This window comes from Trachurus trachurus (assembly GCF_905171665.1).
Source record: "Trachurus trachurus genome assembly, chromosome: 21".
Classification (NCBI taxonomy): Eukaryota; Metazoa; Chordata; class Actinopteri; order Carangiformes; family Carangidae; genus Trachurus; species Trachurus trachurus.
Genome location: NC_139899.1, coordinates 21,636,981 through 21,663,628, shown reverse-complemented (window position 1 = coordinate 21,663,628; position 26,648 = coordinate 21,636,981). Strand labels below are relative to the sequence as shown.

At 42.5% G+C, this 26,648-nt stretch overlaps 2 protein-coding genes across 3 annotated transcripts in view; one reads left to right on the top strand and one right to left on the bottom strand.

Moving 5' to 3' along the window:
- Positions 1-26,344, bottom strand: part of dcbld2 (discoidin, CUB and LCCL domain containing 2) — a 298,962-nt gene extending 272,618 nt beyond the window's left edge. Inside the window, exons 1-15 of one of the 2 annotated variants that reach the window (XM_083997324.1) lie at positions 25,989-26,344; positions 23,225-23,449; positions 22,484-22,621; positions 18,080-18,131; positions 17,921-17,993; positions 13,198-13,331; positions 12,906-12,946; positions 12,490-12,702; positions 11,073-11,194; positions 10,413-10,560; positions 10,134-10,283; positions 9,953-10,046; positions 9,536-9,585; positions 8,921-9,055; positions 5,486-7,502 (exon numbers count right to left, since the gene is read on the bottom strand). In XM_083997324.1, the coding sequence (XP_083853450.1) occupies positions 7,084-7,502; positions 8,921-9,055; positions 9,536-9,585; positions 9,953-10,046; positions 10,134-10,283; positions 10,413-10,560; positions 11,073-11,194; positions 12,490-12,702; positions 12,906-12,946; positions 13,198-13,331; positions 17,921-17,993; positions 18,080-18,131; positions 22,484-22,621; positions 23,225-23,449; positions 25,989-26,091 (2,097 nt within the window). In that variant the 5' untranslated portion in view covers positions 26,092-26,344 and the 3' untranslated portion in view covers positions 5,486-7,083. Of the gene's footprint in view, positions 1-5,485; positions 7,503-8,920; positions 9,056-9,535; positions 9,586-9,952; positions 10,047-10,133; positions 10,284-10,412; positions 10,561-11,072; positions 11,195-12,489; positions 12,703-12,905; positions 12,947-13,197; positions 13,332-17,920; positions 17,994-18,079; positions 18,132-22,483; positions 22,622-23,224; positions 23,450-25,988 lie in introns of those variants that run through there. The other variant, XM_083997325.1, reaches the window with a different exon arrangement.
- tmem30c (transmembrane protein 30C) lies at positions 56-5,773 on the top strand. The gene is made up of 7 exons (XM_083997327.1): positions 56-420; positions 671-784; positions 1,065-1,172; positions 2,135-2,225; positions 3,232-3,378; positions 3,483-3,698; positions 3,859-5,773. Exons 1-7 carry the CDS (start codon positions 229-231, stop codon positions 4,044-4,046), a joined length of 1,056 nt encoding a protein of 351 aa, XP_083853453.1. The 5' UTR covers positions 56-228; the 3' UTR covers positions 4,047-5,773.
- Positions 26,345-26,648: the final 304 nt, after the last annotated feature.

Genomic DNA, 26,648 nt, shown 5'->3' with positions numbered 1-26,648 from the left:
AAAGATTGTGGTTAATAAGTAACAGACTACAACGGTCTCCCCCGCCCTGCAAGGCCTGCTGGGAAAATCTCTTGGCAAGCAGTGTGTGTGTGTGTGTGTGTGCACATAGAGAGATATCGCTGGTGTAAAGAACAGGAAGAGAAGACAGCAGAGCCTTCTTCTACACAGTTTTTGGCTCTTCCGCTGTGCAGCAAGTTCGTCTCCTGTCCCCAACCGAAGGTCCCTCTCATGGGCAAAGAGAAGACTGGGCCCTTGGCCCGGAGGCCAGACAACTCAGCCTTCAAACAGCAGAGGCTACCTGCGTGGTCGCCCATGCTGACAGCCAACACTGTGCTGCCTTTCTTCTACTTTATGGCTTTGATATGTATGCTGCTGGGAGTATGGCTGCTTCTCACGGTACAGAGCACACAGGAAATAAAGGTGGGTGTCTTTGTTGGTGAAAATCACACTTTCTTGTTTAGTAGTTTTTTGATAGACATGGAAATACACACAAACACACACACACAATGTTTGAGTGTAATAGAGGCAGAGAGAGAGGAAGAGGCCGAATGCCCTTGTGTGCAATAAAACAGGGAGTGACAAAGAGAGGAAAGGTCCATGGTTTGCTTTTGAATTGGGTAAACAGGAATGAATTGCCAACAATTTACTATCGACTCTGCTGTCTTTTCAGCTGGACTACACCGAGGCCGAATGTGCTGAATGCTTTGAAATGCGTAAAAATGTGAGCAACGCAGGAGATAAATGCGACTGCATAGTGAAGTTTTCTATCGAGAAACCATTCAAGGTAACTTAACTTTTAAGCTTGGTGTTCATATACAATGTAACTGAAGGTCTTCGATAACAAGCTCTCTCCACAAGCATTCACCTACATCACCTAATCCTCATGAATGGATGGAATTTGCTCAGCTGTTGAAGTACGGCTGAATGCTTCATAAAACTTTGTAAATGGTGATGGTCAAGAACCTCACTCAAAATCTCTGTTATTATATTGTGCTTGTCGTGGATTAAAGACAACAATCAGCATTTCTGTTTGTACACCTGTGATGATCTGTTTCCTGTTTCAGGGAGACGTCTTCTTCTATTACGGCCTGAAAAACTTCCACCAGAACCTCCGTAGGTACATGGACTCCAGAGACGATGGACAGATGGTTGGCAGGAAGTCAAACCTGAAGGTAGCTCCACGATATTGGGTGTGAATTAATCAAAGTAAAGTCATTAGGACACTTAAATCCTCTTTGCCCCCAGCTAGGGAGCTTAAATGAAACCAAAAGTGTTAATATGCTGCTGTGTTTGGAGGTCAAGTTGAAGTCATTAAGTGAATAAATATTGACATAGAAATTTACATTTTCTATTTCTATTTCTCGCCATTTTTGCAAACGCATTACTTTTGTGTAGATTTAATGGAGGTTAAGCTAAATTTAAAGCAGATATCAGTGGAATGTTTTTGTTAATATAAGTCCTAAATAGTCCTATTTTCCGTCAGCAATCACTTACATGAAGTATTTCAGCCTAAACACGAGTCTCTCCGTCACTCTGCTCTGCTGTAACCCGAGGAGAAAATTTTCCTTGTGGGATACAAGTGTTATCCAATGAGGAGAGAGAACGGCATGAAGGGCTGTGTGTGCAGCCAAGGGATGCGCGTGAATGTGGTGACGTAGCACGAGGACCAATTGATGCCTGACAAGGGCGGGGGCTGCTAACTCATGGTGCGTTCAAAGAAACTCGTACTTTGTGTTTTTCCTTCCTGTGAAGTCATACCAGTTCGATCTGGTACGAGTTCACGGGTCGGAAGTTACGAGTGGCCGTTATAGGGAACTTTCACAGACAACAGGATGGTAAAAACACGAGCTACGGGTTACCTGGAACGCTACCAAGTCGTAGTTGTGACTTGAAGCTGTAACTTACGGTTTCAAAAGCCTGCCTTGAACGCAGCATTAGCCGAAACGGCCGTGAAGCTGATATCTGCTTTAACTACTTAATACACTTTTATCAGCATAAAACTGAACTATTAATATGACATAAACTTACTCCAACACAGTAGCAAATTAAATGTATTTAGCTACATCCCACCAATGTTTTCTGGCTTATTTTACATTGTTGTTGTGTTTCCTCTCCAACATTGTTCCTTCACTAGAACCCCAGTCAGTACTGTAAGCCGTTTGCAAAAGACCCGAACGGACTCCCCATCGCTCCCTGCGGCGCTGTGGCGAACAGCATGTTCAACGGTAAAGACCACTACTCACAGTCATTTCCCTCATCCACCTTTCCCCACCGCCCGCTGCACTGGCCACACAGAATAAACCACCTAGTGATAGTGGGCTGGCAAGCAGCAGTCATGTGGCACAGTGGGACAGTAGCTACCAAGATGGTTCTGGTTTCAATTCCTGGAATAGGTGATAGTGGTGGTAGGCTAGTAGTAGTGGTAGTTGTTGATATAGTAGCAGCTGTAGGTAGTATCAGTAATAGTAATCCAGCAACAGTAGTAGTAGTAGTTATGTACTAGTAGAAGTTGTGGGTAATATTAGTACTAGCAACTATTGGTAGTAGCAGAAGCAGCAGTACACTTGTAGAGGTAGTAGTTGGTGGTGGACAGTGTCGGGCCCGTTACTTTTAAAAAGTAATGAGTTTCTAGTTATTTTACCCAAAAGGTAACTGAGTTAGTAACTGATTTACTACATTATAAAAGTAACTAATTACCAGGAAAAGTAACTATTGCGTCCCCCTAACCATAACCCTAACCCCCTGTTTATAAACAGCTTTTTTCCGACTAGTTGATGGACTAAAATAAAAATGTGTAGCCTATGTAACGTACACTTTAACGGGTGTATTATTTTGTGACTCACTTTAGTCAAGTAACAGTGGATTTAAGTAAAGGCATTTTAACAGGGGAAACAGTAACTTTTTTGATGACTTGTTACTGAAAAAAACCGTTATTCCCATCACTGGTGGTGGATGATGTACTGTAGTATGCCAGTAGCAGTGGTATAGTAGCTGCTGTAGGGAGTAGCCTAGTGGAGGTAGTAGTGGGTTGAGCAAGCGCTCCATATGCAGAGACTGCAATCCTCACTGCAGCCGGCCCCGATTCAAATCTCAAATCCGGTGGCCCTTTGCTGCATGTCATTCCCCCTCTCTCTGCCTCCCCAGTTCCTGTCTCTCTCAACTATCCTATCAATTAAAGGCAAAAAGCCCCAAATATATATATATAGGGCTGATTTACTTCTCCTCTCCCAGACTCCTTCACCGTGTACTATCATGGATTCACTCGTGGTCGAGTTAAGGTCCCTCTCTTGCGTAGAGGCATCACCTGGTACACCGACAAAAATATCAAGTACCGCAACCCCACGCAGGACAACCAGACACTGGCTCAAGTGTTTGAAGGTAAACATGCAGACATATTCAAACACAATGCGTGAGTCAGTCTCCAGTCAGAGGGCTACTTCAGATGTCCGTCAACATTGTGTCTTTGTCATTTTACTCCTCAGGCACAGCGAAGCCGCTGTACTGGCACAAGCCGGTGTATGAACTTGACAGCCTCATCCCAAACAACAACAACGGCTTCATCAACGACGACCTGATCGTCTGGATGAGGGAGGCGGCCTTCCCCAACTTCAAGAAGCTCTACGGGGTTTTACACAGAGCCGACAATCACTTCGCTGAGGGGCTTCCAAAAGGGGAATACAGCATCTACATCGGCTACAGTATCCTCTCTCTGCTGTCAGCGACGGCCCTATGTGGTCCCATTGTCTGCTTCTGTTTCCATTGTCTTAGGGACTATTTTAAGACGACAAGTGGACTAGTTTCCATTGAGCTTCTCATGTGTGATCACCTATTTTGAGCCTTGACCTTTGCCCTTTCCAGACTTCCCAGTGCAGTACTTCCGAGGCAGGAAGGAGGTGGTGCTGACCACGCTGACCTGGTTCGGAGGTCAGAACCACTTCCTGCCCATTGCTTACCTAGTGACCAGCAGCCTGATCCTGCTCATCGCCGTCGTCCTCACGGTGGTCTGGTTCAAGTTCGGGAAGGACGGCATGCGCATGAAGGAATGAAGAGGTGTGATGGGACTTGGAGCAGTGAACTGGGAAGATAATCAATAATTATTGAGCTGCTTTAAATGGACATCAAATCCTTAATGACGAACACTGATGTGAGCAAATGAAGGAGGAGGAGAATGGTTTAGAAAAAGAATGTTAATTTGCTACAATACCATAACAACATTAGCAGGAAAACCAATGAAGAATTTAGTTAAACATCTGGAAGTGACTTTCCCAATCAACTAAATGATCCACATGTGTGATGGCTTTTGTTGTGATGATGTTGTTCTGAATAACAATTGTGAAAGCTGGGTGCGTTTTTACTCGATAAACATTACTTCTTTTTTTCTTTTTCTTTTTTTTTAAATACACACCATTTTATTCATGTACTGTTGATATTTATTTAAATAATTATAATATATTTGCAGTCTAAATGGTGTTAAAGGTGTAGTTTGGGGTTTTTTTTTCAGCTGAGGTTGTGCGAGGTAGTCATACATAGTTGGTACATTAGCGGCAATAGATTGTGATCAGTGTTAACAGATCCATGTGTTGCTGTGCACAGGACCACAGGAAAAAAAACATGTTCTAGACACTTAAAAACCCACAGACACAATTTAATATCTCTTTAAATGCGTTGTTTTAACTTTTTTTAAATATTTTTACGGGAACATAAACCGCTGAAAATATTCCACATTGGATTGTTTTGATTTTTTCTCATGGCCTCATGCGCTGCAACACATAGTTTGGCTAATTTTTCGGTGTCCCTGTCAGCTCTCGCACTGATCATAGGTAATGTACCGACTCTGCACAAGAACCTCAGACAAACCATGTCAAAAAAAACAAACAAACACCAAACTGTCCCTGTAAGGCTGCATTTCATGGCATTAATTTACAATGGAAACGTTTATTGTATAAACTCATGACACCAGCTTTTAGATAAACCCTGTAACACTATTTCTTAACACTGAATCAGAATTTTAATGTTAGCAGCATTAAGGTTAGTGCAGTGTAGTTCACACTGATGCCATGTCAGTGTTATAGCAGACCATAGGTGCTTAAAAAAACATTTTAGCACTAATTGTAGCTGAAGCTAATGGGGATGCCATTAAATTTAGACATTTAACCAAACAATCAAATGTTTTTATGAACCAAAACGTTGATGCGGTTTAGCTTAGTTTTGTATGTCCATTGTTGATCAAGGGGGGAAAAAATGCTGCGTTGTTATTTAATTGTATTTGCAGTGTAAATTGTGGAGGAACGTTTTGACCACACCGGATGATTGTAATAAAAATGTTCTTTTAAAAACTCTTTATTTCTCTATATACAATCAGTGAGAGCCACATAAACAAAAACCCCTCTGTGACCAGGGAGCACCCAAACTCTGTAATATTGATCACCTTGGTTATTGAGCATAATCAAAGCATGATTTGGTGGCACAGCTGTGTGAACAACACCCTCCACCCTCTCTCTCTCAGGTGGGAGGGGGTAGGGGTGTGTGGTGTGGGGGGTGAGGGTGGGGCTGCTGTTTTATAAAGTTATAAAGCAGCTTGTCCCATTTTCTCCTCCATCTACGCTCCTGCCACGTTGTGTTTGGTCAGGTCAGTACCACAGGTGGACAGGAGAGGAATGCAGTCTACTGGTGCTACAGACAATGACAGGACAACATCCTACTGGACACATCCTACTACAGCTACAGGCCACAACATCGCCAGTCCATAAAACACACACAAAAAAAACAGGACTGAATTATGGAACCAGCTGAGCACACATACAGATGTTGATGCACATAGTTACAACAAGGAAGGAACAAGTCACACCCAAATGCATTGAGACACATCAATCACCCTTTTTCAACACGAGACAGTCACAATGATGCACAAGTAAACAAACTTACCCATCTACCTTTTCTCTCGGTACCTATTCTCTACAACAACCTCTAACTAGCTCTTTACAAATGCTTTTTTTTTTCTTCCCTACATTAAGACTGTTTATAATTAATGTTTATTTGGCTAATGTTGCGATGTTGGCATGGCGGTCGTGAGAGTCAAATCTGTTGTGAATCAACATTGCATAAACACAGAAAAAGGGCAACATTTGGTCTCAAAATACTTCATTAAAAAAAAAAAAAGTATTTTCTCTTTGGGGAGTATTTTGGATTTTATTCTCCCATTCAGCCTCTTCAGGTTGACATACAAAAACAAAAATGCACCGACACTCCTCATTTTGTCAGTGAGATGTCTAGAACAGTGTAACCACAAATTTCTGATCTGTCGTCAGTAAGGGTAGTGGTGGGTTTTTCTTTTTCTTTTCTTTTTTTTTTTTGAATAAGAGTCTCTCCTTATCAGCAGGATGTGAAATAAAAATAAATATCAGTAAATCACTTGAGAGTTTTGACAGGTCTGCATTAATGGAATTACAAGAATTGTACACAATTTCAAGTCATGCTTTAAAAAAGATTTGAGAAAAAAAAAAGGTAAGACAAAACGTACCATGAGAACTAGAGTTTCTCTAGAAAGGAGGAATTCTTTGACCATGAACGTGGGCTACTTAAGGTAACATGCAATTAATGCAGCAAGAGAACCATTCGGTTTGATCACAGGAAGCTGCTCAGGCACATTTCAGCTGGACCTGGATTTTTTTTTTTTTTTTTTAGCGTGTAACAGAATAATAAGGGACTAATGGAAATCACAGTTTCACAGAACGCAAGAACTACTAAGAATCACAGAACAGGGACAAAGTCTTTAGCAAATAGTAGTCAGCTTTCTCCTTTTCATCCCTCCGACGCTCCCACCTGGCACAAGCACATTCATCTTTGTGGTTTCAGTGATAGGACTGTAATGGCACTACACAAGCGGATTGTGGCCATGCAGAGACAATAAGGCAATACAGACATCTCCAGATGAATCTAAAGCTAAGGTAGTGTTCGTTCGAGACTCGAGCCTCATTCTCAGTTTCACACCTCCTCGTCCTCTCACAACTTCCCCCCGCTGCTCTGTCTTTGTCCAGCGGGGGTTGTGGGCGAGCTCTGATTAAAGCCGTGTGTGCGTCCTCTTCAGCTCTGTCCCGATGGCTTCTGAGTGCAACTCTGAGGCACCTGATACGTCAGATCCTCGGTGGGCGTGACCTGTCCGGTGGCGTTCTTCGGTGTGTCGTACGCCGACCTCCCCGACTGGCCGCTGTCTGTCCGTGTGAGCAGGGAGTTGGGCCCGGCGCCCATGAAACTACACACAGCGGCGGGCTGGGTCAACGAGGAGCCTCCCGACGGGTGGCAGCCCATGTCGACCACGATGGGCGTGGCGTATTCGGATCCCGAAGCCGGCAGGGGCTCGGCGTAGGCGTGGTACAGGTCAGGTGAGATGGGGGCGTCGTACAGGTCCGGGTCTGAGTACCCGGGGTCAGGCCCCTCGTCTGGTTTAAAGGTTGATCGTGCACCTAATGTTGTAACACCGCTCACCAGAGGCTGGGCATATTCTGAGAAGACAGCATGATACATTATATTACAATAATAATCAGGGATGTTACAGTGGGTCGACACAGCTTCTGTAAAGTTAAAGGTTCAACATTTTGGCAAATTGGCCCACTGCCATAATCCTACGGAGGCTAATGGGATTTCTTGGTTTCCCTCATCAAACTCATCAAATACACAATCCAACAACTCCAAAACGTGGACAAGTTGTGACCTGCACATTCACCACACTACGAGTTTTTCGGCAAGCAGTCTCTGCATTTGCCTCTAAAACAACTCTGTCTCGTAACGCTCCGTTATTATCTCATAGCGTGGTGAATGTGCAGGTCACAACTTGTCCACCAGAGCGTTTTGGAGTTGTTGGATTGTGTATTTGATGAGTTTGATGAGGGAAACCAAGAAATCCCATTAGCCTCCGTAGCGTAGCTCTGAGCAGCTCGCGGCTCTGCTCCGCCGTTCTAAAAATAGCTTGCACCGACAATTAAAGGTAACGAACCTACTGCTATGACTATAGGGATTATGGAAATGGGCTAATTTGCCAAAATGTTGAACTATCCCTTTAAGCAAGCAAGGAAAACTTTAAAAAAAAAAAGAAAATAATTTGCTGTAATGACCTGAATGTGTATACTTAGATATTTCTTCTTAAGTAATAACTGATGTGACATAACAAAGAGTAAATATTGGAGTAAGAAAGACATGATAAGAATCTGGCCTCTATTTCTGGCACTTGAGTGTCATGCGATAAATGTTGTTTCTATCACAGCTTAAACCATCTTCACTGTCTGTAAATTTACACTCATGAAAAATCAAATCACAGATGTAAGATATGTGATCAGCTCTGTTTAGTATCAGTATGCAATTACCTTCCTGTGAAGTTGTATTGTTCATGTACACAAGGGCCAACATTTGTGTTTGTGATGCACGCAGGTGACAGGACAACGACTACAAGTTGCAGATATTGTATAATTGTTTTAAGGAAGTGCACTCAACCCTTACTGTCAGAGGCACTGAATGCAAACAAGTTTTCCTTGTTTACAAGAAAAACTCCACTGTGCATCTTTAAGTCATCTGACGGCTTGGCCAGTATTGCTGGTGTTTACCTCACAGACTGTCCGTGTCAAACAACAACAGTTGTAGGACATTCCTCCTTTCCACACAGTTCTGTTCTCAGCGGTTGGTGGCTCTAATGCCCTTTTAAAGACAGAACTGCTGAAATTGACATTTCACAGCGCTCAAAAATAAAAAGCATCTGCATTGTTTCTTACGAGATGAGCTTTTATGTTGCATTTCAGCAAACACTGAATGTAAATAGACCAGCTTGTTTTGACAATTAGGGTGAAGAAAACATTTCTCAAGAAACACAAAAAAAAAGTTGCTTAAACTAAGAACAGTTGTTTACTTCAGCAGTCACTGTGTTGTTTACCTGCGGGCTCAGCGTGCAGCCTTGGTACAGCAACTCTCCCAGCGATCCGGCCCACCTCGCTGCTGCTGTACCGGACCGAATCCTCCGTCTCCACCATCTTGGACGGCAGCAGCTGCTTCATGCTCTTCCACCAGTCTGCAGCAGAAGAGGCAAAAAGTGAGTTACAACAAAGTGCACAAGCAAAATCTCTCACAGTTTAAACTCAACTCAACTTTATTTATATATAGCACCTTAAACACAACACAGATTGTTCCAAAGTGCTTCACAGTACAAAGAATACAAAAACAGCAACAAAAAGGAAAATAAACACAACAGAAAGGAAAACTGAATGTTAATAAAAGCTATCAGTGATGAGATTGATAGAAATAACACAAGGCCAAGATCAGGAAGTTGGTAGGATTTAAGGAATAGAAAGATAATTATAGTAATTATTATTAGGAAAAACAAAATCAGGTACAGTTAAAAGCTAAGGAGAATAATTAGGTTTTAAGGTCCCTCTTCCTTTAAGGAAGGAGTCAACAGTGGGGGAAAATTGAATATGGGGAGGGGGGGATTCATGAGTTTTGGGGCGATGATAGAGAAGGCCCTAAAAGCCTGTTAGGAGCGATGACGTACCTGTGCGATCCCAGTGAGGAAGGTCGTACGTTCCCTCAGAGCTCTTCTTCCTGCCAACAGAGGAAAATAAGGTCATGGAGACAAAAAGGGAGATTTTCCAGATTTTTTTTGTCTTTTTTCTTTAATGGAAACAGGCAATAACATACACAATGTATAAACTGACAATACACTGACCAAAACAGACAAACGGAAAACAAAGGACAGAACAAACCTGACAACATAATAAAACAGGACCAAAACAGGACAGAAAAGTAAAAAAAAAACATAAAACAAACGACAACAAAAAAAGGGATGTAAAACTACTCAAATTAAATGAACAGTAACTACTTAATATACATTTACTCAAATGTAAGTTTTTCCTATTTTTTGTTATGCATTTCCAGATATTTTATGAACGATAACAAGAAGAATACAAACCTGTTCCTCCAGTGCAAAGCACAGACCACGGCCACGATGAAAGCAGTCAGAACCATGACCAACACAGGAACCAGAACCGCTGCCAGCGCCACATCTGACAGCAAAGACACTTCAGTAAACACCAGATGATAATTAACTCTACCAAGAATCAAACAGCTTTTTCCTCCATGCTCTGACGCACCTTTATGGCTGTTGGGGGGCATAGTGGTGTTTCTTATGTCTGGCGTGTGTGTGGTTTGGCCGAGGTGAGGCGGGCGTTTCGTCCCTGCGGGGCGTGGAGTGTGACGAGAGGGGGTGATCATCCTGGGCCTCGGCTTGGGATCTGTCCTCGCTGCCCAAACAAAAAAACCAGAACAGACCAAACTGAAACCTCAGGGCATTTGGATACTCACAAATGTTTGTTCATCTGCTCCATCAACCAGCTGCGTCTGTTTGTGTGTGTGTGTGTTTGTCTGTTTACCTGCAGGAATCTGGCAGCCGACCAGCTCCAACTTGAGCGCGATCCTCTGGTGCCATGAGGTGGGCTTTATCCTCACGAAGCGGGCCTCGATTGGAGGGATGAAGTTATTCCTCACCTCATGCAGGTAGTTCATATTGCCTTGGAAAATCTAGAGACATAAAAAAAAGGGAGAATGAACCTGTCTCACTCCAGTCAGAGATTACAACCCAACTGTGGGGCCAAGTTGTAGTATTTCAGAAGAAAGTTCACCAGAGCAACTCCTGTTTCAGACTGGACTGTGAACAATTACACTATAAACCATAAGCTGATTATTCCCCCAACTTGGCGAGCTAATAACTACTTCCCTCCACAATAAGAGCCTGTGCTCGTAGACAGCAGCTCCAGCTTTACAACATGGCCACTGAATCCATATCCATTCATTATTAAAGCATGAGCACTTAACTCAAACCACCAACTCCTCTTATTTCCTGCCATAAACATCTCCCTAGTCGATACCAGTTGCTATGGACACAGTCCAGCTGCATGTCCCTGCAGCTTTCTAAAGTGACATTTTTGTCCATTTGCACTAATTTGAAGAAGAAGGGGAAAAAAAGAGAAGCATAAAAGCCGATGACGTAAATGTTGAGGAAGCGCAGTGTATTGATTTTGTGATTGGATTACCTTGTCTTGTGTAGAATTAGTCTCCCTGTAGATGTACCACTGCTGCCCGTTGCTGTACAGGACCTGGTAGGCCGAGACGTAGTACTGATACTCTCTCAGGGTGGAGCCTGTGGTGGTGATGCCTGTATGTCGGACAGACAGCAGAGCAGAGACGAGAGGGGGGGGGTTAATGTGCAGCTGACTGGACTGAAAAGCTTAAACAAGACTGAGGCTGCGTCCACTATCAACTCCCTGCTTACTGTAAAGTGCACTGTGTTTTTACGGGCAACCACTTTACTTCAACTGAGACGAGACAGAGTGTGTAAATCACAGTCTTCATACAAGACATCAACCTCAAATATCCTCCACAAGCCCCCAGTTGAATACAAAATGTGCACACATTTGGTGTTAACAATCTCACGATGTAATGGGTTGCATTTTATAGAAGTGAAAAATATCGTCAGTGATGACACAAAGTAACACTGTGTCTGAAATCTCTATTTACTGTTTGCTTTTCAGTTGTAAAACTAGAGAAAAAGTGACAGGATAACAGTCATAGTCAGTGGGATTTTTCCACTGGGAATCGTTTGTTACACAATTTCACAGAAAGAGTTTTTGTTTGTTTTTTTCTGCAGTTTGGAGCAGAGTAGTGAACCAGATGATGCTGTAATCCACTGAGCGATTCTGTAAGCATGACTAAAAAAAAACAGAAAACAGTGCATTTAACATGGAGATTTTCCCCTTACTACTCAAATCACATTTAATTACTTTCTTTTAGCTTTTTGTCTCCAGAACACACACTCTCTATATTTCAGTACATCAGTCTGTGGTGCAACCATCGGATTTTACCATCCCAAGAAAACAACAAGTTAACTGGTGGTTTACAGCTGAATTAAAGATACTGGTTAAAATACACAGTCACATCAGTGAGTGTAAAAAATGTAACCCCATACAGTTACTAGTTATTTGTTTAAATGTGCCATCAGTAAGTTATTCTGAATACCACAATATTAAAGTAATGTATCCTGATTATTTCCAGTTACTTTTGGATTACCTCAGTACCAAATATGCAAATGAAGACAAGAGATGATAAAAGTGTGTTGTCTGCTCCTAAAATCTCCTCCTCTTACACTGCAAACAGGAAATATTGTTTTAGTTTATATTAAAAGCACCAACACTATTATTTAACACATTAAGTGTCGACCTACTGGATTTAAAAAAGACAAACTGATCCTTTTATCTGATTTAAACACAACATAATGGTGACATTTCAGCCCAGAGAAAGTATTTTCTCTCAAAAGCAGCAGCCATAATGATGATCAGCCACTGGCAGCAGCTTTTATATCCTTAACTTACAATTCATTTGAATCGAGGCAAGCAGACCTGTAATCTATTGTTCCCCAAACCTATCTCTACGTGTGATTTTGTGTTTTGGTACCTGTGATCCTCTTCTCTCTTTTGAAATCGATCTGCAGCCACTGATGCTGGTCGTTCTGTGACGGCGCCCAGGGCAGCCCGTCCTTTTTGAGGCGTGCCCCCGAAGGCAGCCACTCGCTCTGCTGACTGAAGATGTTCCACTCCCACACAGACGAAGCAGAGAGCTGAGTGTCCGCAACAACGCCCGACTCCAAGCCCAGCGTCCCGTAGCAGCCTGCACGACACAGAGACAGACACAGCTACCGTCATTAATAACAATAATAACTGTTTGGTAAAGTGAAAGAGATTTTAAAAGGTCCTAACACGACTTCTGTGTAAGTGTTTGTAATTGCAGTTTGAGGGACTCTGCGCAGAAATCCAGATGCAAACATTTACAAAGCTATTACACCTCATAATGGGCTTTTAAAAAAAACTCACCATTGGTCCTGAAGGTGAAGAGGCTGTTTGACAAAGTTCCTCTGAGGAGAGAAGTGAAGAATTAGAGGATTAGACATAAAGCACATTAAAAAAAAGACAATGTTTTCAGAGGGTTTCTGACAATTTTCACTAAACTATTGAAACTTGTAACGTGCCTTTAACCTATGGTTGCTTTATTGCAGAAAATGAGACTCAAATGTAAGATAATCACTGAGATATTTGAAGTTCAGTCAAAGTGCATGTGTTTCAACAGCTGGAGACCAAGTGAGAGAAGAGGCTCTGACGTTCTCACCCAGTGGAAGTGACATTGTTCGCCAGTGTGCCCTCATAATGAGGGATGCCTTTGCTGCTGACCACGCTGATCCTCCCTCCCACAGCGTTGGACACCACACCTGCATGGACGGCTGCCACACACAGAGAGGACGACTGCAGAACAAAAGAGACACACACACACACACACACAGATTACTTATGTGCAACTTACTCTAGTGAATACTACACAGCTTTCCACCTGAATCTGAAAGCGATAGCAGAATCAAGTACAACAGAATGAAACTAGATTTTAGCAGCAGACAAAACAAAAACAATGTAATCACAGAGCTCCATTTTTTTGTTTTTGTTTGTTTACTTGTGTGACTCATTGTGTGATGTTTGATTGGATGGGTCAGTTCCCTTTGCACTCTCTCTCCTATCAGATTTGGCAGGAAGTTGGCTGCATGACTTTGTTTCAAAATCAGCAAAGCTGCAAGAAATTCCCATCCCCAGCCCTGATATTGATTCGTGCTGCCACCGTTTGTCCTTGCAGCCTGAATGAGAGCTGAACATGTTAAAGCAGGCGCATGACTTGTGCTGGTGTATTAGTCCATGATGTTAGTCAATAGACTATTTAATACTTACTGGATTTTATACAATTATTTCTAATTAATGAGCTGGATTTGACCTGCATGCCTGGTTAACTGTTGACAAACAAACAAACCAGGGGCCTCATTTATCAAAGAGCGTGTAAAAGTCCTCTTAAATTTTCAGTACGACGGAAAGGCAAAATGTGCGTACGACCAAAAAATATACACTCTTTTCAGATCTATCAAACTCCGCGTACACACGGCTGCACGGTATTTCCCTTGAAAAGCGTGGATGAGAACACGCCTCATACCCAGCCCCCTAAATGGCCCCACACAGTCAGAAACATCATCTTGCATTGAAAGGCTACAATAAAAACAAAAAACTCCCAAATCTAAATGAAACAGAACAGAAAGAAGAAGAATCACATTCATTCTGCCCCTTATTTTAGATTATGTCATAATAATTTAAAGCAGGGTTTCCACTGCCAGTCAGTACTACTTTGCACCCCTTTCCACTAACCCCCAACTGCCGTTCACTGCACGACTTTGATTTTCATTTGTGCATAGCTATAAAAAATAAAAAATAAAAAAAAACATTGAAGTCCACCAGTCTGACTTTTCCTAAAATGATGTTGGGCAGCACCAATTTTTGTTAAATAGGCTACAATAAATATTATTCACACAAAAAATATCGATCATGTTTTTTCTCATTTGCTTTGATTTGCGCCGACATTATTGGGCTTGCTGCTTGCTTGTGTGTGTCCACAGTCTGGTAACACACGCACGTCGCAGAAATTATTTTCCAGACTGGACAGACTGGTTGTGGAAGAGGTGTAGCCTACATGCAAGGGAAAAATATCAATATGATATCAAAAGAAAACGAAATTCGTTTTATAAAGCCAGTATTTAGGAGCAAACTAGTGTAAATGCACAGGGGAAAAATCTGAGTCGCTGTGCTTTTCATGTAAAGTGCCGACGTCAACACGTGTGCGGTGGTGGTGGTGGTGGTGGTGGGGGTGCTGGGGGGGTCATCATCACCACCACTTGCTACTTCAAACAGTGTCCGCGCTCCTCTCTCCCTCGCACACTGCAGTTCTCTGACTCTGCAGCGGCGTCGCCAATTCCTCCTGTTCTTCAAAAAGCGTGTAAATGCCGGTACGCCATGGTCAGACTGGTCGTAAATTTCGGCACTTTCTCCCGACAGGTTTTGGTTTGATAGATCCCAAATTAGGCGGAGAAAAGTGCGTACGCACAAAACGGGGGAAAGAGCGTGTAAAAAAACGTGTATCCACAATGATAAATGAGGCCCCAGGCCCATATTAGCTCATCACATATTAGCACAAGTGCTAAGTAAGAACAAATTGCAGAATGTTTTTTTTAAGTTACTAATTCAACCGATAATACCAATATGTAATCTCTTCACTCTGTTTTGTTGGTGCAGTCACAGGGTTTGTGCTGCATGCAGACATGTGGACGTGGAGGATGTGAACTGGACCTTGAAAACTACAGTACCATGAAGACTGAACAGGTGTGTGGACGGTGTAATCCTTCCTCCTGTTCACTGTGATTACTAAGACATCGCTTCCTGCCATGTTTTCAAGGTAAGAGACAAAATCAACCAATCCTCGTTTTGAGCAAAACTCTTATTTGAAAGCAGCAGCCTGAGTTTGTCAAAATCAAAGATTCACTGTTTTTGTAGAGAAAGGCTCCCTCTTTGTCTTTTCCTGACAAACTCCGGTGGCAGCACAGGAACAAAACAACAGCATTTTACACAAAAGACTAAAAACTTATGAAGATTTCTATTTGATTCTGCTCTGTCAAATAGTTAACAGCATCATAGTCACTTCAGATAAACTTCTTATTTATTTGAAAAAGCCCTTGTCAGCCAACAAAAAAGAATCAAAGAATTTATCATGAGCCCAGTTTTTCTGTTTACAAGTATACCTGCAGATCAACAGGAAGAGGAGTGAAAGAATCAAAAGTTCTTGTCTGTGGCAGCTCAGCTCCTCCAAACCTCCAGCTTCACTTCACAGTCAAGTTAAACACATTTACCCACAAACACTCTCTCTATTTTTCCACCAATCTACATGTATGTAACTTACATACATGTGCAAATTTCTACTTGATTCTCAATCAAGTAACTATATAGGCCTACATTCAAACCAAGGGAGCGTGCATTTTAATTATGAAGAGGAACGGGACATGGGGTCATGCAAAATCTGCTCAGACTGGAGGGATCCATTTAGTGCAAATTCATTTATTATAAATCAACTTTTCCATTTCCAGAATTATTTCATGCCGATCCTCCAGTGTAGGTGGCATTTGGTTTAGTCACTTCCTAGTAAAAGAAGCAGCTTTGCATCCTTACATCATCAGTTTCAACTACACTCAGAGTTTAGTTGAGTCTTAAACTGATGCAAAATTTCAACACTTTTACTCAGGTGGAGGAGGCTGGATGATCTGTCTCACCATCACTCACACTGAGAGTGATCTGATTACAACGAGCAGAAGCCGTTTCATGAATCTGTCCTTTGATCAGATGCTACCGTGCCGTTTGGTACCACCGCCGCAAACTGGGACTGGTTTGAGATAAATGAGAGAGGACGGTGCCCGTCAGCTCTAAACCTTCAGACTGAGACAGATAAAGGCCGATGAGTCAGCGTGAAGTCACTTCTCTGTTGAGAGAACATCCGAGTGGCATTGGTAATGATTCACTGCCGGCTGCATTCCTGTCCAAACCTGCTGCCACATCACTGGGAAAAGGACACGAGCTCCTTCCCGTGAACAGCTGCTCGACTGAGGTGGAATTTTATTACTGGAAAAGACCCACACTGGAATTCACAGCCGACACGATTGTGGGGGGAAAAGCACATGTACGCATGTATTCACACACACACACGCATGCACGGCAGTCAAATCCTGCCACAAGAAATCAACACTTGCCCTGTGACTGTTAAAACTTCTCAAAAGCACTCACCACATCCTAAAGGCAGCCATACCAAACCGCTAACACAAACATGAAGCTCTGCTCCAAACCGCCGCACCCTGCCTCCAACAGAGGAAACCACACGGACACACACACATATAGACACACAGATATGACAAGTGGGATGTAGAAATATCAAAACCAGCCCATGGATCAGCGTTAAAAAAAAAAAAAAGATACTGAGGCAGAATTGAACTGAGAAGAGGAAGAGAAAACCGAGCTGCACAGTCTGGTCTGGGTGGGGCAGCTGATCCCTGTGAGATACAGGCTGAAGAACGCAGTATAATACTTTATCAGGCCTCTATAATCACTATAATATTACAGCCTAGCATCACACACGCATGCGAAAACACAAGCATGAATGACTCGCATGCTTACATACACAAACCCTAGACATGCACGCACAGAGGTTTTCTCCAGCTTCTCAATCACACTCCCTCTCTCTCACTCTCTCTCTCCAGCCTCCTGCCTCCGACTGCACACACACACACACCGACACACACACACACACACACACTCTCAGCACTCAGCTCTCCGCTCTGCACCCTCCTGCAGCTGGACTGGATTAGAAGGTTATTATTTTCGGCCAAACTATTATCTCACCTCCCTTTCACCCGCTGACCCTGCCCCTCCTCTGTTCCTGTGGGGCGCCTCACTCCCTGAAGCACACCCCGACACCCCCACCCTGCTGCTCTGTCCTCCATCGGGCCAGAAACACCCCTCCCTCCCCTCTCTCTCCTCCCTTCCCTCCCTCTCTCCCTCGCTTCACACAAAAACCTCAAGCTCTGAACATGAGGTCATCAGCCAGAGACTCGGCACCCATGACCTCACGCACAGCGGGGGGGCGCTGTGAGGTCATCAGCCCAGGACTTGTGCACAACAGAGCACCCACCCCCGCCTCCCCCTCTCTTGTTTTCAAGAGGAATTAAAATCCAGCCCTGACTGAATCAACCGGGGAAGATACACAAACCTGCAGCACAGTAATGTAGACAAAAGACATGAGTAAGCAAATGCTGATGATGTGGTGGGTGGGTGGAGGGGGGGGGGTTGTAACCCGACAGCGGGAGACCAGTGGGGGCGCCGTGACTCACCTGGAAACGTGAAGCTGGAGACGGTGACTAGAAACAACAAGAGGAAAACGACTGAAAGCGCATATTTATTGCACACGTGGCCGTGGACGCACTAACCTCTCTGTATCCATTTGGTATAGTTCCAGAAATCTCCTCAGTAGATGTGAGGCAGCCTGCTGGACAGTATTTACTGGGCAGAAAGAAAGAAAAGAGCACAGTGAATATCTGACAGCTTGATCCTCACACAAATATCCGTGCAAAGCAAATGTTATTTACCTGAACTCTGCCTGGGGGAAATCACTTCCTTTGTCCAGGCAGCTTATTAGATCTGCAAAGGCAAACAAACAATGTCAGAACTGGTTTTTCTGCTCATTCCTGTGAACTCATCACCCGTCACCGCCGCCGCCTCTCTCTGCTTAGATAACAACTGTCAAAGTAAGTAAAAAAAAAAAAAAAAACACCTTTTACTGGGATCTAAGCGTATATGATGTGCTACATTTTAAAAAGAGAGAAGAGGAAGGAAAAAAAGGCGTTGACAGTGACAGTAAAATATGATAAACTGTTAAATGAAAAATCAGTGAATCAGTTCTGCATGAAAAAGCAACTGATTCATTTGAGTTGGGTCCTTTCCCGCCCGTGCATTCAAGTGATTATTATTAACAAGCACTCAGTTTTCAGTTTATTAGGAACACCTGGCTGAAAAAGCAATGTTGTCTATAAGAACAGTCCTGTTCAGTCAATGTTCAGTTTTCTACTCGACATTTTCTTTGTTTGCATTTCAAAACATAGGAATGGACAAACATATAAAACATATAATAATACAGGTAATAACATAAACTGAGGGGAAAATGACGCCAAACAACAACTACAGAGTCAGACCAAACAAAGTCACTAATTTTGCTGTTTTGATCATTTATTAAGGCTGAATACTTAAGAGCGCCATGTGTACGATCAATAGGCAACATTGATTACATGAAGTATCTACTAAAATACATTACATGACTGATATACATTTTGGATAGCCTTCATTTAGCCAGGTAGGAGCCGGTGCAGACCTTTGAACTGAATTGACCACTCTTCTTCTAAAAGAAATACTTCCAAGTCTTCCTGCGTTAATGTTCAGTTTTTATTATTAAAATATTTTTAGGCAGAAGAAGTTGTTGATTCAACTGTGTGATCCTTGTGGAGGATGTGGTGTGTAGAGCTGTGGTACATTAAACGGAGGTTATGATGTTATTTAACGCCTACATTAAGTGATATAAATGGGGTGGACAAAATAATAGAAACACCTAGAAGCCGTTATGGGAGTTCTCATGAAGCAGGAGTAACTCGTTTACTGGCTTTCCAGATAACTAATACAATCAGGAATAATAAATAAAACCCTATTACTCACTCCCTAATTTAACCTCCTTGGAAAATATTGAATTTGAGAAAGTGGAGCCAGTTACTCAATTGGCAACTCATTAAAGTGGCTAGTCTGCATGAAAATGAAAATGTGTGTTGGTGTTTCCTCAGTGTTTCAGTGATGAGCCACGCCACACACATCCAACAGGACATGTGGGGGCTGCTGGGAATCCTATATAAACCTTGTGGTGGCGGTCAGTCTCTGTGAGTCTTGACCACATTATCAAAAAACCCAAATAAACTAACCTGTGAGTCAATCTGACAAATACAACCCCCCCCCTCGAACTACCCCAGGTCGCCATGGTGACATGTTATTTAGCTATACCAACTGTCGGCCCATCAGATACATCAATAAAGCAAACACACGCGTCGGTGCTTTGGTGGAAAAACGAAGTGACGGACTTGTTTGCCTCCTAGTGTGATTCAGTTACACCACGACCACAACAAGATTATAACTTATATTCCTCCTGCTCACACGTCACTGCTCTTTTCCCTCTTCTTGTGGCTTCAATTATCCGTTTAACTGAAGTCACACAAATCTTTCCACATAACAAAGCTCGCCCTTCAAATACACACTGACCAACAACATTCCTATAAAAGAGATAATTCAACAAATTTGAAGACACCAGGGTGTGTTACAGTCTCTCAGATGAGGTCGCTATTTTAGCATCAGCTGAATGATATCTCTATCAAACTGTCTTGTTTGTCCTGTGCAGCCACAATAGTTGTATATTTACTCTACTTGAATCAAATAAGTCATTAACTAGTTTTTACCCACAGGTTTGATATGCAAAGTTCCTAAAACAAACCTGCTGATGCATCTGGGGTTTTATTTTCCTGTATTTGCAAGAACTTCAAGTCCAGTAATCAACATCAGTTAGTCAAGTGATTGAAAATGATTTGTTCTGAATTTACTCGTCAGTCCAGTGATTTAGAAAAAACAACAAAAAAGTCATATTCTTGTACTTTATTTTCTAAAATGTAAGGATTTGTTGCTCCACTCTGATTTATACCAATGTAAATTTAACATCAAATGAATTATAGCATTTATTATATCAATGTCAGCAAAAACACTGTAGACTTCTTAAAGGTAAATGTTATGGCAAGAATAAGGAAAGTCCCTGCTGGGAATCTTTTTAATATGACTTCTATCCACACCCCAGTGTTAGGATGGGGGGACAGACATTTGTTTTCTCGTATAATAATCTGTCTCTCACATACACACATTAATTATCACACCACAACAGTGCTGTGATATCACATCACACGTTGGTTGGCAGCTTCTCACTGAGGGGAAACCGCTAAATATTACCACTTTCCACTCTCAATTACTCTCACTTCCTCTCGCCCCTTGTTCTCATTCTTCTCATTTCACCGGCTTCAAGTCTTCACTGACTCTTAGCATTTCCTGAAATATCTGCCTAGTGCCTCCACTCTCCCTGACACTTTTTTTATAAGACACACGCCACTGAAAGACAACCAGCAACTGAAAAAACACAAATATACGTGGTCTGTCAGTTGACTTAGATATTTAATCTCAATAAATCACAAGAGTGTCCATAGTAAATTGTCATTTATCGCAAAATGTTTCTTCCAAGGGATTTTTCAAGTGCTAATAATGGAAAAAAAACTATGCTTCCTTTATGCAAATGGGACTCCATTATACATTCACCAAAAACTATGACAAATGTTGACATCACTGCATTAAAAATATGCTCAAATAAAAACACGACAGCTCCCTCTGAGTTGAAACTGTTGGATAAGACAGTTTAGCTTGTGACTGGTGCAAACAGTCACAACTGAACATGTCCGGTATTAATCATGCATTTAAAAAATGGTGGTGTTAAAAGGAATTTGCATTATTGTGTTAACTTTGCCAGCCCTGATATTGAAAATAAATTGAAACCTTGTTCTTAGCAGACATGGAGGCTGTTGCAGTGCAATCTGACAGAAGCCAGACACAGACACTTTCACTGATGAACAGGGATTGAGAAATCTGTTTCGGCAGCTATAACCAAATCAGCTGGTGCCACCCCACTCTCTGTTCTCTCATTTGGGTGGCGGGGGCAAAACAAAACAAAACAGAACAACAACAAAAAGAAAACAATTTGTGAAAATGCCCATAAGCATGACGACTCTGCACGCTTCAGCAGGAATTCCAGATATGTGGCTAATCGGAATATACCATTCACCACAGAACAGCTCCTTATCTGCTCTCTGTGTTCAAATGCACACTCAATGGCGAGCAAACACCACATTGTAAACGCTCATCTCATTTTGCCCTGCAGTAACACAACCGCAAAAACTACAGACAATAATCGTCCATTCAACTCGAGCCGTCCAGAACCGTTAAATCTCCCTTTCATTTTATGAACGGACAACACTGTTTGCTCACAGGATGTATTGGAAATGTAATTTGTCTGCTTTATTCCAATAATATATGTTGGCCCTGACAACAAAACAAACACATAAACAAAACAGGAAAATACAACAGCGTTTTATAAAAATGTGTCCTGAAGTGTGGTTTAGAGGTGAAAAAAGGTAAGATAAAAAAAAGTTTGGAGCCAATCCAAATCGAAGCAGATGGAAAACCAACACCAAGATCCATTGAATCCGGAAGAGACCAGTCAGGCCTGAACTGCTTTTACCCGAGAATAAATCAGAAGACATCCATAATGCAATCAACCCAAATAGGAGAAACACTTTCCATCTCACCTCGAAAAACACAAACACAGCAAACAGAAACTGTTGCACACTCACTAAGCTGCTGCGCCAGGTTTGCCCAATATGAATAATCTATATCTATCTATAATGTAATTCAACTAATGGACGGTTTTCACTATTCCTCTAATGACACCACCAGCAGGATTTTGCTTCATGAGCAACATGGTAAAGAGACGAGTGTCACTGTCAAAACATTCATGTTACAACTTGACAAAAAAAAAAAGAGGAAGAAGGAATTCCTACAAATCCAGGTCTGAACTTTCTGAAAATCAATCCGCAGACCAGCCTGTTTTTCTTTAAACCTGCCATAAGGAGAAATAGAAAGAGTTCACACGACAACAGTGGTGGAGCTGCCAAATAACAGATCTGTGTGCAAAAGTCTTTCCAGGACAACCTAATGACATCAGAACTGATAAAAACATAAGAATGTGCTGCAGAGTGAAACAGCTGTGACTTTATACAGCCTCACACAACAAGCTCCAAAACAACTTTTTACACCGAGGGCCATAACATAACACAACACCACCACCGTGTGATCCGAGGGCTTGTTACCTGTGTGTTCGGTGGTGGAGTAGGACAGGTAGAATCCACGGCCGGTGTGGTGGGTCCCACTCATGAACTGGACAGTGACTTGGTTGCCAGTGGAATTGATCAGCTCTTTAACCTTCAGACCCAAGCCGCAGTATTTTGCTGTCAAACAGCACAGGAGACACAGGATCTGGTTAGTTACACTGGTCTGTTTAGTTTAACAAAAGATAACAACAAAAACCTATCATTTCACATGGATTATACTGGATAACAATGATAATAGTACCCTTATAATCTGGGGTAGGATGACACAGCTGTATTGTGAGCGATCACAGTCATTGATTGTGAGAATTGTTGTGTTAATTAGTGATTTTGTTAATGTTTCACACAATCAAATGATCGTCAGGGTTTCTGCGAGTTCGCAAAATTACAGACTTTTAAAGATCACTTTTCACAAACACAGAATGTGATCTAAGAACTGCTTTTACTGGAAAACAAGTGGGAACAACTTGGCCAGTAATTATTTATTGTTATATCACATTTTTTCCAGTACTTCCCAGAAGCACATCATTTGTGATGATATAATTAATTAAATTAACGTGATCTAGGCTCAGTTTCTGATTATAGGCTGCGTGCATTTCCCTGGAGACTGCGCGTTTTCATAGTTTCTCAGTGTAAAAAAATGACATGGAAACCTTGTTTTATGCAATATGTGACCTTTTAAGTTCAAGCAGCGACCAGAGAGTTTCTGCTCGTCAGTCTCACCAATCTTGCTCCTCTCAGGTCCGATGCCGTTGTAGAGGCAGAGGTAGTTGACCTGGCAGTCGCTGTTTTCTATGTCCAGTTCGGCGAAGCGAAAGTGGATCCTGTTGCCGCGGGGAACGCTGATCTCCCACTCACACACTGTGTTGTTGGGGTATGTCCCTGGGTAACCCAGAGAGGACAGAGTCCCACTGCTGGGGCCAAGCACACTGGGGCCACAGCCATCACCTGCAGAGCAAACAAACACACAGCTTCAGAAAAAGAAACGGGAAGAACCAAGCGTTTATTGTAACACCTGCCATTTATCATTTATTCAATGTCATTATTATCATCCATTGGGTTTTTTTTTTAAGCACAAATGCTACATGTTATATGAAACGTTGCTCTGACAAAGACTGGTTTCGTATTTTCTAAGAATTTTACAGATTGATTGAATGTGAATGTAATTGATTAAAAGCAACCAGCTTAATAATCAACAATGAGAATAATTGTTTCTGGTGGCCAAAATCGAATAGTTTTTATAGGGTTGTTTGTGTTTGTGGATTTGTTTTGGTTTCTTTCTGCATGTCAGGACATCATTAAAGCAGATATCACTGGCACGGCCGTTTCGGCTAATGCTGCGTTCAAGGCAGGCTTTTGAAACCGTAAGTTACAGCTTCAAGTCACAACTACGACTTTGTAGCGTTCCAGGTAACCCGTAGCTCGTGTTTTTACCATCCTGTTGTCTGTGAAAGTTCCCTATAACGGCCACTCGTAACTTCCGACCCGTGAACTCGTACCAGATCGAACTGGTATGACTTCACAGGAAGGAAAAACACAAAGTACGAGTTTCCTTGAACGCACCATGAGTTAGCAGCCCCCGCCCTTGTCAGGCATCAATTGGTCCTCGTGCTACGTCACCACATTCACGCGCATCCATTGGCTGCACACACAGCCCTTCATGCCGTTCTCTCTTCTCATTGGATAACACTTGTATCCCACAAGGAAAATTTTCTCCTCGGGTTACAGCAGAGCAGAGTGACGGAGAGACTCGTGTTTAGGCTGAAATACTTCATGTAAGTGATTGCTGACGGAAAATAGGACTATTTAGGACTTATATTAACAAAAACATTCCACTGATATCTGCTTTAACAGCAGCAGGTTTGACACTCGTCCACATGTTGAGGTTTCGCTGAGCAAGACGCTGAACTCCAGTGTGTGTGCAGATGTGGGGTAAAAGGAACGTGATTTGTTTTGGATGGAGGCATCTGCCAAACGAATGTCATGTAATAACTGGGTTCAGCAGAGTGCTGTGAGCATTAGGTTGGCTTTGGGTTTTATAACCAATCAAAACCTTTTGGCTGCGCTGCACGGGACATCATCTAATTCTGACCAAAACATAAAAAATTTAAGAAACAGCTATCTGATTTTATTTATTTATTTCTGGCAGTTAAAGACCACATCATTAAAAAATTTAAAAAGACAATTAAGTGACTCTTTAATTTAATTTTACAACAATTATGACCTCAGACTCTTGAAGGAGGTAGTTTGGGGTTTGCCAGTCTGTGCTGTGAGCTGTCAGAAAAGCTACAGACATGGTGTCTGTAGATGCTGTGAGCTCTGAGATAACACTCAACAGTCACGCTTCACGGTGCTAAAGTGTATGTTCTGTGGGCCTGGAGTTATGTAAGAGCCCCTCAGTGGACACTATCCAGATGAACAGGACAAAAACAAAAAGTGCCTCCCTCACTCTGACTCACAAATGTTTCTGAACAACTGCATGGTATTCAGCAGGAGTTCCTGAAGTAGCACCTCATGCTCATTAATAACAAACCAAATCACAACTCCAACTCAAAGAGAAATGCATCTACAAACGTATTTCCATATCACATGAGACCATTAGTGTGGGAAAAAAAGCAACAATTATAACGAATGAGACATTTAAAGTTGTGACAAAGTGTGTCCACGTGTTTACAGTCATACCCCCACTCTGGCTGCTTCCCCCTACCCCCAATCTCTGACCACCTGAGGCTGCTGCCTCCTGGTTGGAAAAGACCGACAGAATGTATCTAAGTACAATGTGTTGTTAATTAAAGCACCACCAATCAAAACATACTAAGTTTGATGTGAATGTAGTTTTAAGTCGACGTTTAAAAAAAAGAAAAGAAAAATCCAAACTGGGCTACCTGGAAAGGACAACAAGGCCACAAGCTACCAAAACGAGCTGTTGTCTCGTGCTTTAAGCCAGACTTCATTGAAAAATCTATCAAATTTAAACATTAATAGCTTATTAGATGAAGTAAATAAGGAATAGACTGTGTTTTACAACGTTTAAATAACCATTCAAACCCTTTGTGCCAATTCGGAAAACAACTTGTCCACCAGATCAGCAGTTATTCTGTTGCTATCATAAGCTTTTTTGCAGAACCGGTTCGCCTGGTTCAACTACACCCGTCTTTTCTCCAAAAAAACACCTCGACGGGCGGCGGCAGAGCTGTGTAAACCAGGCGGAACTCCACGTACACACACATACACACATACACACACACACACGGCCATGTAAGGTGTGTTTTTTAACTTTGGCGGACAATAACAGCGCACGGTTCCCTGTGCGTGTGTCTAAACACCCTCTAAAAGAACGCGTCTTGTGTTGTTATAATAACGCCGTTTTCTTTACTTTACTTTTTTTTTTTTTTTTAAACAGCAGCATGGCCGCGTGTGTCCGTGTGCTGTGCTGTGCTGTACTGTGCTCGGCTCCAGCTCCTCCAGACAGCAGCTGTGCACCAACCTTTCTGCGCTCGACAGCTTTCCGTGGTGAGGATGATGAGAATCGACAGGACGAGAACCCCGGCCCCTGTCGGTCCCCTGCCCACCATTACCGCTCTGCCCATAGCAGCCTGCAGTCTGAATGCATACTGCTCGCTTCTTCTGGACCGGCTGCACCGCTTCAACCTGTACCGAGGGAAAAAATAATAGTAATAAAAACTAAAGAAAAGGAGAAAAAAAAGTCCTCTAGTCTTCTATTTCTCCTCTCGAGGGTGTCCTCTTTAACTCCTCGATTCACAGTCCAGTGGTTAGCGACACTCTCACCATGGAGTGAACTGCTCCACACACACATACACATACACAATCACACACACTCACACATACCACATCCAATCTGTGGAGCTCTACTTCCTCCACCGAGGCTCCTCCTCCTCCTCTCCCCTCTCCCCCTCCTCCTCCTCCTCCTCCTCCTCCTCCTCCTCCCTATCCTCCTCCTCCCGGTATGGATCTGGGAGACCCGAGTCCCCCAAGTGGTCTAAATGATCCCTGATTTCTGATTCACAGAGGCCCTAAAGGCATCGGGTTACTTTATAACAGTAATTTGCACCAGTGGACTTGTGGTCTTGGTTTTTATGGAGGGACAAAGACCAACACTTTAAATACTTAGGACTCTTATTCATTT

Bases quoted from the DNA above. Each gene is read 5' to 3' on its own strand.
- tmem30c (XM_083997327.1), top strand. From the start codon at position 229: ATGGGCAAAGAGAAGACTGGGCCCTTGGCCCGGAGGCCAGACAACTCA. The intron at 2,226-3,231 runs GTAAAGACCACT...CTCCTCTCCCAG, and splicing joins GGCGAACAGCATGTTCAACG to ACTCCTTCACCGTGTACTAT. The intron at 3,379-3,482 runs GTAAACATGCAG...TTTACTCCTCAG, and splicing joins ACTGGCTCAAGTGTTTGAAG to GCACAGCGAAGCCGCTGTAC.